Source organism: Orussus abietinus, unplaced genomic scaffold (assembly GCF_000612105.2).
Source record: "Orussus abietinus isolate OABI.00-Male unplaced genomic scaffold, Oabi_2.0 scaffold4, whole genome shotgun sequence".
Lineage (NCBI taxonomy): Eukaryota > Metazoa > Arthropoda > Insecta > Hymenoptera > Orussidae > Orussus > Orussus abietinus.
The window spans coordinates 2836809-2850938 of NW_019396014.1; the positions used below are offsets into that span (position 1 = coordinate 2836809).

General features: G+C 41.4%; 6 protein-coding genes across 11 annotated transcripts; all 6 read left to right on the forward strand.

Moving 5' to 3' along the window:
• The first annotated feature begins 666 nt into the window (after positions 1 to 666).
• On the forward strand, positions 667 to 2599 carry LOC105695490 (neuropeptide-like protein 31). 2 transcript variants are annotated; one of them, XM_012417037.2, is made up of 4 exons: positions 667 to 755; positions 876 to 1016; positions 2187 to 2313; positions 2390 to 2599. In XM_012417037.2, exons 1-4 carry the CDS (start codon positions 698 to 700, stop codon positions 2409 to 2411), a joined length of 348 nt encoding a protein of 115 aa, XP_012272460.2. In that variant the 5' UTR covers positions 667 to 697; the 3' UTR covers positions 2412 to 2599. The 2 variants fall into 2 exon arrangements, with proteins under 2 accessions (XP_012272460.2, XP_023290384.1); XM_023434616.1 differs by lacking the exons at positions 667 to 755; positions 876 to 1016 and adding an exon at positions 1876 to 2013 and having other exon boundaries at positions 2121 to 2313.
• A 1598-nt stretch (positions 2600 to 4197) lies between these two features.
• On the forward strand, positions 4198 to 5523 carry LOC105695859. 3 transcript variants are annotated; one of them, XM_012417844.1, is made up of 6 exons: positions 4198 to 4290; positions 4377 to 4419; positions 4490 to 4722; positions 4792 to 5002; positions 5083 to 5245; positions 5319 to 5523. In XM_012417844.1, exons 1-6 carry the CDS (start codon positions 4249 to 4251, stop codon positions 5410 to 5412), a joined length of 786 nt encoding a protein of 261 aa, XP_012273267.1. In that variant the 5' UTR covers positions 4198 to 4248; the 3' UTR covers positions 5413 to 5523. The 3 variants fall into 3 exon arrangements, with proteins under 3 accessions (XP_012273267.1, XP_023290374.1, XP_012273268.1); XM_023434606.1 differs by having other exon boundaries at positions 5322 to 5523; XM_012417845.1 differs by having other exon boundaries at positions 4490 to 4713.
• A 2264-nt stretch (positions 5524 to 7787) lies between these two features.
• LOC105695444 (EF-hand calcium-binding domain-containing protein 1) lies at positions 7788 to 9194 on the forward strand. The gene is made up of 4 exons (XM_012416983.2): positions 7788 to 8092; positions 8189 to 8288; positions 8367 to 8620; positions 8679 to 9194. Exons 1-4 carry the CDS (start codon positions 7788 to 7790, stop codon positions 8899 to 8901), a joined length of 882 nt encoding a protein of 293 aa, XP_012272406.1. The 3' UTR covers positions 8902 to 9194.
• Positions 9195 to 9562: 368 nt separating this feature from the next.
• Positions 9563 to 10591, forward strand: LOC105695860. Its single transcript, XM_012417846.1, has 3 exons — positions 9563 to 9642; positions 9792 to 9842; positions 9912 to 10591. Exons 1-3 carry the CDS (start codon positions 9586 to 9588, stop codon positions 10377 to 10379), a joined length of 576 nt encoding a protein of 191 aa, XP_012273269.1. The 5' UTR covers positions 9563 to 9585; the 3' UTR covers positions 10380 to 10591.
• A 1130-nt stretch (positions 10592 to 11721) lies between these two features.
• LOC105695470 lies at positions 11722 to 12752 on the forward strand. 3 transcript variants are annotated; one of them, XM_012417015.1, is made up of 4 exons: positions 11722 to 11827; positions 11950 to 12105; positions 12178 to 12336; positions 12421 to 12752. In XM_012417015.1, exons 1-4 carry the CDS (start codon positions 11777 to 11779, stop codon positions 12568 to 12570), a joined length of 516 nt encoding a protein of 171 aa, XP_012272438.1. In that variant the 5' UTR covers positions 11722 to 11776; the 3' UTR covers positions 12571 to 12752. The 3 variants fall into 3 exon arrangements, with proteins under 3 accessions (XP_012272438.1, XP_012272436.1, XP_012272437.1); XM_012417013.1 differs by having other exon boundaries at positions 12178 to 12752; XM_012417014.1 differs by having other exon boundaries at positions 12190 to 12752.
• Positions 12753 to 13508: 756 nt separating this feature from the next.
• On the forward strand, positions 13509 to 14115 carry LOC105695445. The gene is made up of 4 exons (XM_012416984.1): positions 13509 to 13556; positions 13639 to 13708; positions 13790 to 13902; positions 13966 to 14115. The coding sequence occupies exons 1-4, from the start codon at positions 13509 to 13511 to the stop codon at positions 14113 to 14115; spliced, it is 381 nt and encodes a 126-aa protein (XP_012272407.1).
• The last annotated feature ends 15 nt before the right edge of the window (positions 14116 to 14130 follow it).

Here is a 14130-nt window from a genome sequence, read left to right on the forward strand (position 1 = left end):
TTCTCGTCTAGAAATTTCAAACAGTCTGTAGCCATGGATTCCGCAATAAACAATGTTTTCGAACGCTTATATCTTAGAACCAGAGTCGATTCCTTCCGGAGAAGATCCTAATGACACATAGGCAACGGTGCATCGAATCGATTCGATCTATCGATTACAGATATTCTGCATAAATATCATGTGCAAATGGCGAGGACGATCACGTAATTCCGACTGGGATGGAAGAAGCCTAAAAGGGAAAACTCAGGGCCGACTCCAACTGGGCCCTCTAAATAAACATTATCCACGAGAAATTTCAACGATTTTGTCGACAATAATTATTTCCAGCGACCTGGATTTAATTATAAAAAATTAATCGGCTTCTCCGCCCTGAAGGGCATCATTGTATTAATTTTCTTTAGATTGCAGGGAAGCTGGCAAAATGAATTTAAAGAATTTCCTTGCTCCGCTCCTGGGAAAGGCATTAAAGTTGTTGCAAGAGATGGATACAAGACAGTTGTTGTTTTCTTCATGGGTCTCGAAGGACTTAATCGAATTCGAAATGGATGGATCACCGTGTGAACCATGAAGATCACTTTTTGCAGACACTTGTCGAGGATTACGAGGAGCCTGGATTTTGTATATAAGGTGCAGCATCTTGATGGATGCAGTATCAGTTGAGAAGTTCTCCAGGATCTTCAGAAATCAAAGGAAAAAAATGTTCAAGCTTCTCTGTCTGCTGGTCCTCGTGGCTATGGCCATGGCAGCGCCTGAAGGTACGCACAGAAACGATTAATAATTCAAATAATTACTTTTCACAATCATACACCGTAGAGAAATATTTTTTTCGTGAAGGTAAAAGTGTTTTATTTAATGAGGATTTATTTCCGTTTTAGAATTGGCGAGAACTCAACGCTCGCCTGCTTATGGTGGAGGTTATGGCGGGTATGGAGGATATGGAAGCGGTTATGGAGGATATGGAGGATATGGAGGATACCCGGGATACGGAGGATACGGAGGAGGATACCCAGGGTACGGAGGAAGTTATGGACGGTAAATTCGTCCAAAATGGAACGAAATTGCGAATGGACCATGGACCATTGACGGACATTTCCCATTTGGATGACCTCTCCACGATTTCTAGATAATGGCGCCTTGCAGTGGCGCCTCCACGACACTAGAGCAATAAGAAAAGATATTTTACTGTAAATATCGATAATAAAGTAGCATGCGCAAATAGTTACTCATCTTTCCTACATTCTCCCCTGTCTGGAATGAAAATGTCCCCGCGATTATTCCACCTGCGAGTTTTCCAAAATCTTGCACTTTCTTTTGGCTGTTTTGGAGGGAGTTCGATGACTTTGGTCATTCATGGCCGAAAGAAAAAGGAAAGACGGAGGGGGATCTACGCGATGAAGAATTAGTCATCGAGTCCTCATGGGATACCTATCAGGATTTAAATCGCTTAAGCGACTCTAAATGTCTTCTACGAAAAATGCCCACACCGACGAAAATACTTTTTACGGCTTTCCGATCATTAATGCTGACCAATGTCGGAGCCACCGCTTGCTCCTTATTTTACGCACTTTTCTAACAGTCCGATGTCTTCCTTCCTGAAAATTCGAGTGACGTCAATTGAGATGGAGATGATTCGATGGTGGGAAAACCAATGCTCAATTTATGGTGAAGGAACTCGTGCTTAGCAGTATGTCACAACCATGGACGCGCTAATGAGATTCGAAGAGAGGCTCGAAAACATGCAGTCTTAAGTACATAATATATTATCAGACCCGACCGATATATGCAAAAGCGGTTTGGAATATCCCGAATCATTGGGACCGATTCGTATATAAACTAGGCCCCTCGCTTCCTCTTTTGTCACTAACGAATCGAGTCTCGAGACGAAAACACCTCTTAACCTGAGAGAATTTTACCTGGATCTCGAAAGAGCGAAGATGAAGATCGCCATTCTTCTCATATTCGCCGTTCTCGGGACGAGTTTCGCTTTTCCGGCGAATCCCATAAACGAAGAGGGTATGATTTTTAAAAATTGAAAAATATTTATTCCGGTAGATTTATTATTTTTTGATGCGTGATTAGAGGTAGTTAGATGGTGACAAATGCTTGTGAACTCATTTCAGAGCTGGTGAGGGTTGGAAGAGCTGCCTTGCCCGAGCCGGCCCATTATCAGGGTCAGGGTCAGGATCGTGGTCATGGAGGATACCCACAATTGCAAGGTGGAAGCAGTTCTTTCGCCCAAAGTTCTGCAAAGTCGGGCGCTATTAGCGGACCTCATGGTAGTACGTCTTTTGCAAACTCACAGTCTAGTGCTGGGTAAGGAGAGAAATTAATTATAAAAATTAAGTACCTCTCGATTGTGAATTCTCACCAAATTTTCATGAAATCGTAGATCCGGTGCCTATGGACGATAATCATTGACAAGGCTCGATTGACGAATAAACGACCTAATGAAGGCAAAAAGTATTACATCGTTTGGAAGGAGTTGAGAGAAACTGACAAGAGTAGTTCACATGCATTACATTACTTGAGGTTAATTGTAATTTTGTCTGCACATTGTGCACTTTCCTTTTGCTGAGCGTAATAAAGCGATATACACGAATATTATTTACGAGTTTTTAAAGCGACCTATCCATCAAAATGTTCATTCCTGTTAATCACCCAGGTAATTACATGCATAATTGGCTAAGTAGATGAGCGTTTAAATTATTTCATGAAACGATCCTCGTCTCGTTTGGTCCCGAAATATCTTCCTGCAGATGGTGAATAAAAAAATGACAAGAATACGATGAGTATAAGGAAAAAGATAGTTGTTGACCCTGAAAGTCTAAGCGATGAAATTTATAACACCGGAATGGTCGGATTTTCGCGACATGACTTGGCACCGATTATTTGTATCATTGATGACTTTTATTTGTCACGAATGGTGAACTTAGTAGAGTTCAATAAATCCTATTTTTAGTCCTTGACTGCCTCACCGACTTAAAAATCGGCGTTTCCTTCTCGTTTTTGTCGATTAACCTTAATCTTACCTCTAGACACGAGAGAGAAAAAAGTTAATGCGTGGAAGGAGATATTTTATACTCGGTATAAAAGTAGAATCAGTGGAGCTGACGATAATAGTCTTCTTTTTATTGTCATGGGGTGGTCATTGCCTTAGTCTAATATATTCAACGGAAATTTCTTCCTTGCTTCTCGGATTTTTATTTTACTTACCTGAATATGTTGAAGTACGTTATTCTGTTGGCATTGTTGATTATAATTGCGACCGGGGACAAAGATGGTAAGAAGGTGCATTTTTGTAAAGAGCATTCTGGATTTAGAAATAATTTTCTAAAAATTACCATGGGTATATTTTCATAACCTTTCAACTTTTTCTGCTATCGAGTAGATCGCAATCTCAAAGATGGCCATGACCATGGGAAACATAATAAATCAGATGGCCACAAACCTGGCCAGCATTGCCACGGTGCGTTTATTTTCCCATAAAATTTCGACTGTAATTTTGAAGAAACGAGTAAGTCATTTTTTTTTCATTGCAGTTTTTAGATTGGCTCGTTCCTTGGATGGTCTGATCGAATTTCAAAATCAGCATCTTAAAAGATACGCCAGAAATGTTGGTCTGGACCATGACGACGAGCACCACACGTAACTTTGCAATTTCGTATCTTTTATCCAATCAACTTTGAACGAAACTATTGAATTAAACAATCACGCCATAATTTCGGACTCAGTGCTCAGTCCAATTTAATTAATGTTAAACTACTCATTACAGAACTAGGAAAGCCTGAACAATGCGAGCGACACATTCCGAAGTGGGATAACAAAGGACAACGTTGACACATATCTTCGATTATTTATAAACTCTGTTGAATGTGAGAAAGCCATTAATCTCAGGGGTGGAGATTAAAAATCGCAGGCCAGGAATTATGCGAATAAATGATAAATACAGATCATTGTATCAGGTAGAATAAAAAATAATGCTGAACGGCACGAATTGTCACTTATTTGCTGCAATCCTCTCCTCTTAAATATATAAATATTTTTCAGAGAAGCGTTTTACCTGCAAGTAGATACGTCCCTGTCGTTAGTTTGTAATTCATATTAATGTTTTTAAAACATGACATACCAGAGTGTCTGCTTTCTTGTCTGGGACTCTTATAAAGACGATTGCACCGCAAGAGAAGCCTCATTTCTACAATTAGTCCATGCAGTTGAATTAATCGTCAGTCCCGGAATTTAAAAGAAAAGATGAAGTGTGTGACGTTAATGTTAGTCAGCCTACTGGTCGGAGTAAGTTAATAAATAATTCTCCGAGCGTATAAATTTCCATTACTCCAGTCATTATTATCATAATTTCATAATTTCATTAACTTCAGATAGAATGTCGCCTTCTCGTCCCATCCTCGATGGACGATGCAAGTGAGTTCCAACGCGATTTCTCTCCTTCCTTTTTTTGTTTATCATTAATAAAAATATTTAATCGATGCAGACAGGTACTGGAATCCGAAAATCTTACTGGGAGTGAAGGACATTTTCTCGAGTTTGACGGAATCCAGCGATTCTTTTATCCCGATAAGTCTGGCCGACCCTGAAGTAACCGTTTCTGATAAGAAATCACAGGACGAGCTGAAATCTTTTATTCTGTCTCAAGGCAGAAAATTGGAGAAACTTTTGTTGGAATTTCTCGACAAGACTGACAGCCCAAGAGACTATGTACGTGCGGTAAGCTATATTTACTTGCAATGAAGAAGTGAAAAAAATGATAGTGAATATTAGAATCACTTATTTCAGAGTCAGTGGGTGAATCAACTTTGGGTGATCTTGAAAGAACTGTCCAACACTATCAGGATTAAATCAAAGCGACCTGATTTGAGGATCAATGAAGTCGCCGACATGCACGACAAGTCGGAAACCATGAACTCTTTGGACGATCTTCTGGATTCTGTTGACAAACGCGATATCTACTATCAGGACAACCAAGATGAGAAGCATGTAAAATCGAGTGAGTACTTGAAGTGAAAAATTTCTGAAAGATCCCTGCTGCCTGAAAGCCGCTCAGTAATTTTATTCTTGGCTTCCGAGGATCCGATGACTCTTCGGCATCTACGATTTTATCTCACGGGAAGCATGGCGACGAAGAAGACGCAAAAGCCACGAAAAATGGCGCCGAACATCTCGACGAAATGCTGGTGGAAGTGCAAAATCAACTCGGCCTCATACGGAAATATTATGGAAAACTTTGCAGGTCAGACAGGACCTTCCCCGAAATCGATTATTAATTTTTAATTATTATTTAAACATTTTAATATCTATTTCAGAAGACATCACGCCTTGCTAGCATCTTCCAGCCTATCTTCACGCAGCCAGGACTCCTCTTCCGTGAACCAACCGAAAAAAATATCCATTTTGTAATATCCTTTTAATATCTCTCGAACGTAAATCATCGCGTAAACTTATTCAACTAATTACATAAACGAAAAGAACGCGAATAAGAATTAGCATTTATACCACCGTGAAAATAGGAGAATAAATCGATATTAAAAAATACGAATGTACTTGCCCATTGTTTCGAAAGAAAATATGACAGTTCAACGATCTGCCGAAGGTTGCGGAAATTCCAACGAGCGGAAATTAATATAGCCTTCCGGCATAAAAATAAAAATGGCGCGTCGGTCATGCTCCATCGCTCAAATCGTTCAAGTATTCCCATTTCTGTACTCATATGAAATATTTCCACGGAGTCATTGCCCTTTTTGCCGTCATTTTTACCGGCCTAGCTCTTTGACCTCCGGGTCTTTTTCTATCCAGTATTTATTCCTGCACATTTTTGCACCGCAACCAATTCCACGAGTGCAGGCTCGAAAGTAAACTCATTTCCATCTTCCCCGACATTTATCATTTCCCTGCACTCCGATCACGCGATAATGAACCCCCTGCAACGATACTATCAATCGAAAGTCAAACTCATGTTAGAAACGTGATACCCACTTGTGAGTCATGACGTTTGGTCGATCAAGCCGAGTTTCCATGGGCAACGAGGTGTCGTCCGAAAGCGTCACAAAGGAGGCTCCTGGCATTGTTAAACATTAATAATTTTCCTCGGAGGATTCTCAACATCTACAAGTCAAATCTCCCGATCGCGTCCCTCGACCGAAACGCCGAATTAATTAATCGAACCGATCGGTAAGTGAAATTCTCTTCTCCTTTTCGAGGACGTCTTGCAGGACTGTGTCCTTTCACGAAATTACTAAAAATACTAATCTCGCTTATTGTCACTTTTTAAAGCTATTTAATGTTAGGAAAATTTGCCTCGGGGGATTTTATTTAATTTTATTCCACTTGCTTGAATAAAAATCAGCTGGGTAGGGCATTTTTGTGATCATGCCTCAATAATTGTAATCGATCATCGGCGATTGTATCTCGGTGCTGTTTGGAATTATCGAAATTAGGGAATAATTGGATTCGGAGTTTCCTGCCGATCGTGAGCACGCGATTCGATTCGAAACTTCTCTGTTAGGAGATAATTCGATGGTTATCATCAATCGATCCTACCCCAACCGCGAGGAAGGATTTCAAGCGATTTTCTTGAAGAGGGATTTCTTCACGGTGTGCGTGACCGAGATACGATTTCCTATTAATAGGCCCGATTAAGGCAAGTTAATTAAACGTCGACCGTCTATCCCGTTCCTCGAAGTTCGAAATTGCTCTGCGGAATTTAGAGAATAAAAATTAGCACAGCGCTTGTATCGATGTTTCGGATGGTAGAAGAGATTGTTTAGTAATTTCGGCAACAAACGTACGTGTGTAACGATCATTTAACACCCTGGAAAATCCAGCTATCGAAACGAAACTTTCGGCAAACTTTCAGAGTTCGCGTGACCGAATTCGTTCCACTCGTCCATTCCGCCAGAGAATTCCCGCAATTATCGCCCTCTGAATTGCGGAATTTCGAAATCCTCGTCCTCGATGGATCGAAAATCGAATCCATCTTAGAAGATGAGATGCCGATAAAAAATAAGTTCTGTCGCCCATACTTGATTTTTTGGCGCTGTTAAAGATTTCGTATTAATTTTTTTTTTGTATAACCTTCCCAATGTAAAATCGCCGGTATCAGGTGATTTCCCGTATCACGCACCCTCGCAACGGAAATGCGAGTATCGGGTGATTTTCGGTAATAAGCGATGATAGGAGGGCGAAGCTTCGATCGATCAAACTCGACTTGATAGTTTCGCTGATAATCCGAAAATAAGTTCGCCCCAAGAGGTCGACTTCGAAATGCATTTCGGGGACTCTGAAAATTGTGGGAAAAACCTCCGCGATAAATATCCGCCCACTTTGTCGCGCAAAGGATCTAACTTAATTCTTTATGCGTAGTATCTTTTATGTCTCTGAATTTATGCGCCGCCAGGGCGCATAAATTCCCTCGCGGCGATTTCCGAAATTTCTTTTTTCGAACACGCACGTTCCCCCCAAGAAGTCGTTACGATACTCGACCTCCTGTCGTGTGTAAGGAATGTTAACCTGTCATTGCTAACAATGTTGCACGTGTCGTTCGAGGACGCGTGATCGGACTTACACGCGAGGAATTGTTGCACTCTGGAGAAGCTCCCAAGATTTATGGATTTTCCGGTAATCCAGGATTTCACGTCGATAATTTAAATTTCTAAAACAAAGTAAATTTTGCCGAATAAAAACCCGCAATATATTTTTTTATCATTTTCCCTTGAATAATAATTCTGAAATGTTTAAGGAGAGAAGGGATCGTTTTCAGAGCAATATCAAGAGAGATGTCCGAGCTGAGCAGCTTATCGTCCCTCGGCCTGTATCCTTTGGACGTCGGCGTCGGCGTCGGCGCCGTCGAGCCGATTCCTATGACGGGCCGAGGTGGTGCGATGGTCATGAGAAGTCTCTCCGTCTTCCTGACGTACGGCCGCAAAGCTCGGAGCGGTCTCGAAAAGGATCGAGGAAATTCGGCGGATTCGTATTGCGAGGACCAGATCCTGAAGAGCATGCCCGAAGGACCAAACGGGAGGAACGCCGTGCCAAGCGCGAAGCTTTTCGAGTACTTAAAGCGCAGGACTAAGTTCTCCAGGTGGCGTAAATAATTTTGTACAACCTTTACAAATCTTGTAACAAAAAGAAAGATTGAAGAAAATGGAGCAAGGGAATAATTGCCGCCCAATTCCAGGTCGGAGCTCGAGGCTCTCTGCAAGATTTACAAGAAACTGACAACCGGTCAACAATTCGGAGCATCCTCAACGACGGGCGACATTTCGGCACCTGTGCAGGTGGTAGGAAGATTAATTAAAATTCAAATTGAATTACCATGAATTATTTCATTACTGTAAATGTGTCACGTGGACCAGGGAATCGACAGGGCAATATTTCGCGAATTGTTGCACAACACGTTCGACATCCTGACGGAAGATATGATCGTCGAGAGGATGTTCTGCTGTTGGGATAAGGATAACGATGGATTCGTTAGCCTCGAGTCCTGGATTTTCGGACTGAACGTGTTTCTTCGAGGAACCCTGCGCGAGAAAACGGAATTCTGCTTCAAGGTCTACGACTTGAATAACGACGGATTCATCAGCAAGGACGAGATCTTCCAATTTTTTAAGTGAGTAGGGGAGACAATTTTTCAAAGTCGAAGAAACGAAGAAATCGTCTCGTTGCAGGGATTGTCTGATCAAGCAACCCGGAGATGAAGACCCTGAAGAGGGCGTCAGAGACTTGTCTGAAATGGTTCTAAAAAAATTGGACGTCGATCGCGACGGAAAGGTCTCATTCCGTGATTATGAAACCGCGATAAAAAAAGAGCCCCTTCTTTTGGAAGCTTTCGGGACGTGTCTTCCGACGCAAGAAAACTGCACGGCTTTTCTGACGACCTTGCAGACATAAACCAAATACGTTGCAATATGCACTCTTCGAAATGGGCATATTAAAATCAGTGAACAACGATCTGCTCGTTTTCGAGTCGAAGTTTATTAAGATCGAGCTCGAATTAATTCTCACGTTGCAATGACGTTATCATCAAACAACTTCATCCTATCGCACTTATCAGGAAACTCGTTGAAGTTTTTTAGCACTTGTTTACGCTCCGGCATTTTGATGCAATCGTTTCGCCGACCCCAATGAAAATTCTGAGAGATAATAACTCGATGATTACACCCACACTGATTGTAATGAATTTTACAATAAAATTTGGAGTGGATTTTATTAAGAATAAAAATGAAATATATATTTCTAGGTGTCGGTCGTTTCGGATTTTAATTATATATGCGTTGTTTGACTGCATTTCTTTTTCCTTTTGACTTTCTTCTCGATTTTGGTCAATGATTCCGGTTAGTTTTTTTTTCCTCCAGTGCATTTCGAAGATGCACGAGTGCAACTTGCACTCAAGGACGAGTGGCTCGAGTTAATTGGGAGTGTGGGATTGGTTTGCTATTGTTGTGCACTGAATGGCGATGGTAAATGAATGAAGCGTAGAAACGATAAATCATTATCCATTTTGATGCTGGATGGAAGTCGTGTATAAAAGGAGAGAACCTCGCCTTTCGATTGAATCGGACTTTGGCAGACGTAATGGTCATGACCTCCCTCAAGATTTTGGCCGCCGCTTTGATCGTCTTTATTCCTCAAGTAAGTCATTTTCAAATATCCCTATCAATCCGACACTCTTTTTCTAAACGCTCAAATCGCTCTATTTTCAAATCCACGTCGGAGAAGAATTTTCCTGAGCCGCATAAATAATTGTCAAAAATGTAACCAATGAAACGATTTTATTTCAGATATCCCAGACCGTGGGAAAACACCTGTCGAAGGATTCGTCATCCGGAAAGGTAATAAATTCCCTCGAGGCTGGTACTTTTGGTTTGAGATATTTTTTTAAAAACGCCTAACCTTTCCAGGGAGACACAGTGATCGAAAACAAAAATGTCAACATCATTGTCAACGCCGATCCGAAATTGATCGCGGAGGAACTGTGGAAAGTGATCCTGGCTTATCTGGACGAGAAACCATCCTCCACTCTTTCCGCGGAGACGATAAAAGAACTGATCCGAATCGTCGCTCCTGTCAGGGGGAGAAGATCAGGATTGTCTGCTTTTGAGATGTCTTATGACTTGGAACAAGTCGCGAGAAGAAGTTTGGCTTTGAATTCAAATCTCGACCCGGTCGACCGGGAGATAAAGGCGAAGGATATGGCGGCTGAGATGATGAGTGTTATCAAGGATATCGAGGAATCACCTGAGCAGCAAAAATTGACAGTCACCGGTAGAAGATTGGACTTGACCGAAAATGTTGACAACTACGTGGAGATCAGAGTGAAGATGAACCAACGTGATCTGATGGACGCCGTGAAGGACGAGTCATCATAAACTGACACCGAAAAGACGCAAAATTTTGTTAAAATCCGTGAAAACTGCCATGAGAAGAAAAATGTCATCGAACCAAAGAAATAATTCTTTGAATTTACTAAATATTTTCTTTTGACACTGTTCCAAGAGATATGTCTATCGTTCGGTGACATTTTTTATCTTGGTGTGGAAAATTGTGAAAAATTTTGTATGAATAAAGAGAGTGCTTTATAGCCAGTGAGATTAATTTCCAGAAATTCTGCTTGACGTTTAATTCCCTGTTCGCATGATTTATGCAAATTTTAGATCCGCTTTTATTCTTATTTAAGGTCGATTATCGATAGGCCGTCGAGTTTGGCGCGGATGGAATTCCCGAGAATGGTTATTAATTTGTTATTCTATGATTTATGATTTTAGAGCGCCTTTAGTTCAATGCTTTCTTATCGCTCTCGTTGATAGCGGAAGTTTGCAAGATTAGTTAACACCGTATATTAGACTCAGGAAGCGAGCACGGAGGCGACGACTTGATTTAATGAAATCTGCAGTGGTGGATTTATCGTCTCGACGTTTATTTAGCGACATTGAGCCGTCAAAACCCGCGAACGCGGTCAATCTACGTGTCGCGATTATCGGCTGCGTGAAATCGATCGGATCGATAATTGGCTACGATAATTGCACCGTCCAGAGCGTGTCATTCGATTTTTATCAATTAAGCCCGACTTTCCAGGAATGTCAAAAATCCGAAATTCGGCAAACAGATCTCGATCGACAATCGATCGTGATTTCAATCTAGGCTTTATCGAACGAAAAAAAAAAATCAAAGGTACAATAGAAAAACGCAGAAAATGGAGAAAAATCTAAAAAAAATCGATTTAACGTAATTTGCACTTGAGGAGTTAGATAAAAATTAATATTCTGTGGAATTAATGAGCTCGTGGTGAGATAGAAAATATGGTAATTATTTAGAAAGTTATGTTAAGAAGTTAGAGTTTCTGAATAGACGGCACCCACTTTTGGAGGAAATTTTCGAAGGATGTCTTCTGACGTTTAAGAAGCGCTCCCAGAGTGTCGGCGTAAACTAATTTACATTTCCCCGCTGGTACGCACTTTTTCAACACCTCGGCCTGTATTCGTCAAGGAACAACGACGTGGACTGTTAATTCTCCATGTAAAGCGGCCGAGTTTGATTTACGACTTCGTGCCAATCGCAATTTCACGGATGTCAATGGCACGATTGCGAGATGATTCCGCGCGAAACTCCAATCCCGTTTATACATCTTTCGAGGGGCGGCAATCACGCTATAAAGTAAGTGATACCTCGGAGATTAATTGGTTCATAAAAAACCTAGGAGTATATGAAGACGAGGCGCAAATGTTTCTCACGTCTCAACACCAAGCGGACTCCACACGAAGCTGCCATGTCGCCATTTTCCGGGATTCTCTCAACCCTTTGCGTCCTCGGCGTTTTCGTAAGTCCACCCCACAAGCACGATACAAAACTTTAAAAAAATACCTAACCATTAAATTGTTAATCCTGGGTCTGGGTAATTGACGCGTTATTGCAGGGACTGTTTCTACTCTTTTTCCTCAGGTCGTTATATCAGGGGCAGATCACGAAGAAGCCGTGGATGTTTTGCGAAAAATTCTTATCTCGGTGACGAACATCGAGCAGCGTCTGGCATCGAAGTCTTCGAAATATTCGAAGGGTGGTCGACTTCCATACAACGACCCGTACAACCTGGCTCTGGTAATTTTCTTGACCTTTGAAATGATCTCAAGAATGGACGTACAATAGACTAGAGAATGTTAATTTTTCTAGTATTTTTCTCAGCTGTCCCCGAATTTGCAATCGCCCATCACGACCGTAAGCAACGCGCCCCGAAACGTGAACACTGGTTTTGGAAATCAAGAGAGCTCGAACGTCATCAAAGCCAGAATCGGTTCGTTGACGTCCGACGAGATTGAGGATGACGAATCGGTAAGCAGGGAATACGTTCCCTCGGATTACACGAAGCTCCGGCACGGCATCGATGTCTTTAACAGCAACATCAATACCAATCAGAACTTCGCGCGAAGGCTGCAACCAGGTTTCCAAGAGGTGCAAGTACACAACTCTAACAAGAGGAGAGGAAGAAGGCCTTATCACAGCAATGCAAATAACAACCAAAACGTTGTAATCCACGACGACCCCGAATTCGGCGAGGACGATTAAACCATGATTAATAAATGACCTAAGAGACGGAAGAGTCTCGGTTCGCCGCAAGAAAATGCGAGGACGGAAATTTTCCCGATTTTCCCGATTCGACCGTAACGTCGAATTACGCGCGTTCTTGTAACCAGGAAATTCTGGAGACCTGTATTTATTTGAGATGGAATAAAATTTGCAACATTTAATTCTTACGTGTATATTTCTTTGAGAATTTCCTTGGAATCTGTAATATCGGATATTTCCCCTTGTAATTACCATATTATGCAGATTTGTGTCTGCTTTAAGAAATGTAAAGTCTTTTGGGTTTTTATTTTTTAGAGGGGATCGTTTAGAGAATTTGTTCAGGTCCCCAGAGGAATGACGAAGGCGGTGCATAAGTGCATAGAGTGGTGCATACCGTCTGGTGCTTTTATGGGCGCAGGCATTGAAAAGTAATTGAAAGTCCTTGTCAAATTATTTTTACGCGGCGTTTCCATGTCCTGAGGAGCAATCACTATCGATTACCGCCAGTAAGTGCGATTATTTTCCCCAAGCACTTGTTAAACAATTATGAATATCTCCCTTTTAACCCCGAATGCGTCGTTACGGCCGTTACTGGTCGGTCCGGAAGGCGAGCATGTTTCCTTGATAACAGGCTCATAATCGAGTCTCGTTAAGTGGAAATGTCGATTAATATTGACGGTGAATGATTACCGCAAATGGAGCTATGGGACCGCGCGAATCGGTCACAGCAAGTTGAAACAATCTGTTATGTCAGGTGCAAGTAACGTTAATCGTCCTCGTTCGGAAATTGTCAATAATCAATGATCACGTTTCTAGTGGATACGATCACTTTAAGTCATCGTATCCAGTATGTCGATGGCACCTCGTCAAGTGACATCGACACTGTGCATCCGGTCTTTTTTTTTTTGTAAATCCGATGTATGAAATTTGTATAAATAATGATAATTCCGTTTTTGGTACTTTCTGCATTGACCCTAACTGCCGACGTGAGTCTTGCGATTAATAAAAATTAATTAATCAGATTTTATTTTCTATATCCTTTTTAATACCGATCCTTTTTTTTTTAAGTCCGTATTTTCACCTTGTCCGAATAAAAAGCCGTTCAAAGCTCCTCTGTCCCCTCTCGGAAGACAATCCTGTAAGTGACGTTCGAATTTAACGAAATTATAATAATTAATAAAATGTATCTTGGATTATAAAATTATAGTAAAACCTACAGTTCGCAGGATTCAGCAGCCTGAAAGTACTTCGACCGAATATCCTGTGAAAACCAGGTGGTCCAGGGTGGACTTTCCGAATCTCAGGAGAAAATTGATAAGGCAGCCTAGAAAGGTGAGAGGTTTATATAATTCCAAAAAATTGATAAACGTTGTAAAATTGCAATGAAATTTTCAGGCACTTTCGGAGGAGCTTCGCCGTCATTTCCTGGAGGAAAGGATGCGAAAAGTCGACGAGAGCTTCGTCCACAAAATAGATCCTCACAGCATCCCGGAGGAGACCGAAATCCCCATATTCGAGCACCCTTACGACTTCTCCAATAAATAATTTAATTTGATCCGT

Excerpts from the sequence above, each read along its gene's own strand:
- LOC105695490 (XM_012417037.2), top strand. The coding sequence starts at position 698 with ATGTTCAAGCTTCTCTGTCTGCTGGTCCTCGTGGCTATGGCCATGGCA. Across the intron at positions 756-875 it reads GGCCATGGCAGCGCCTGAAG|AATTGGCGAGAACTCAACGC; the intron begins GTACGCACAGAA and ends TTTCCGTTTTAG. Across the intron at positions 2,314-2,389 it reads AACTCACAGTCTAGTGCTGG|ATCCGGTGCCTATGGACGAT; the intron begins GTAAGGAGAGAA and ends ATGAAATCGTAG.
- LOC105695859 (XM_012417844.1), top strand. The coding sequence starts at position 4,249 with ATGAAGTGTGTGACGTTAATGTTAGTCAGCCTACTGGTCGGA. Across the intron at positions 4,291-4,376 it reads TAGTCAGCCTACTGGTCGGA|ATAGAATGTCGCCTTCTCGT; the intron begins GTAAGTTAATAA and ends CATTAACTTCAG. Across the intron at positions 5,246-5,318 it reads TATTATGGAAAACTTTGCAG|AAGACATCACGCCTTGCTAG; the intron begins GTCAGACAGGAC and ends TATCTATTTCAG.
- LOC105695444 (XM_012416983.2), top strand. The coding sequence starts at position 7,788 with ATGTCCGAGCTGAGCAGCTTATCGTCCCTCGGCCTGTATCCTTTGGAC. Across the intron at positions 8,093-8,188 it reads CGCAGGACTAAGTTCTCCAG|GTCGGAGCTCGAGGCTCTCT; the intron begins GTGGCGTAAATA and ends GCCCAATTCCAG. Across the intron at positions 8,621-8,678 it reads GAGATCTTCCAATTTTTTAA|GGATTGTCTGATCAAGCAAC; the intron begins GTGAGTAGGGGA and ends GTCTCGTTGCAG.
- LOC105695860 (XM_012417846.1), top strand. The coding sequence starts at position 9,586 with ATGGTCATGACCTCCCTCAAGATTTTGGCCGCCGCTTTGATCGTCTTT. Across the intron at positions 9,643-9,791 it reads TGATCGTCTTTATTCCTCAA|ATATCCCAGACCGTGGGAAA; the intron begins GTAAGTCATTTT and ends ATTTTATTTCAG. Across the intron at positions 9,843-9,911 it reads AGGATTCGTCATCCGGAAAG|GGAGACACAGTGATCGAAAA; the intron begins GTAATAAATTCC and ends TAACCTTTCCAG.
- LOC105695470 (XM_012417013.1), top strand. The coding sequence starts at position 11,777 with ATGTCGCCATTTTCCGGGATTCTCTCAACCCTTTGCGTCCTCGGCGTT. Across the intron at positions 11,828-11,949 it reads TTTGCGTCCTCGGCGTTTTC|GTCGTTATATCAGGGGCAGA; the intron begins GTAAGTCCACCC and ends CTTTTTCCTCAG. Across the intron at positions 12,106-12,177 it reads ACCCGTACAACCTGGCTCTG|TATTTTTCTCAGCTGTCCCC; the intron begins GTAATTTTCTTG and ends TAATTTTTCTAG.
- LOC105695445 (XM_012416984.1), top strand. The coding sequence starts at position 13,509 with ATGATAATTCCGTTTTTGGTACTTTCTGCATTGACCCTAACTGCCGAC. Across the intron at positions 13,709-13,789 it reads CCCTCTCGGAAGACAATCCT|TTCGCAGGATTCAGCAGCCT; the intron begins GTAAGTGACGTT and ends TAAAACCTACAG. Across the intron at positions 13,903-13,965 it reads TGATAAGGCAGCCTAGAAAG|GCACTTTCGGAGGAGCTTCG; the intron begins GTGAGAGGTTTA and ends TGAAATTTTCAG.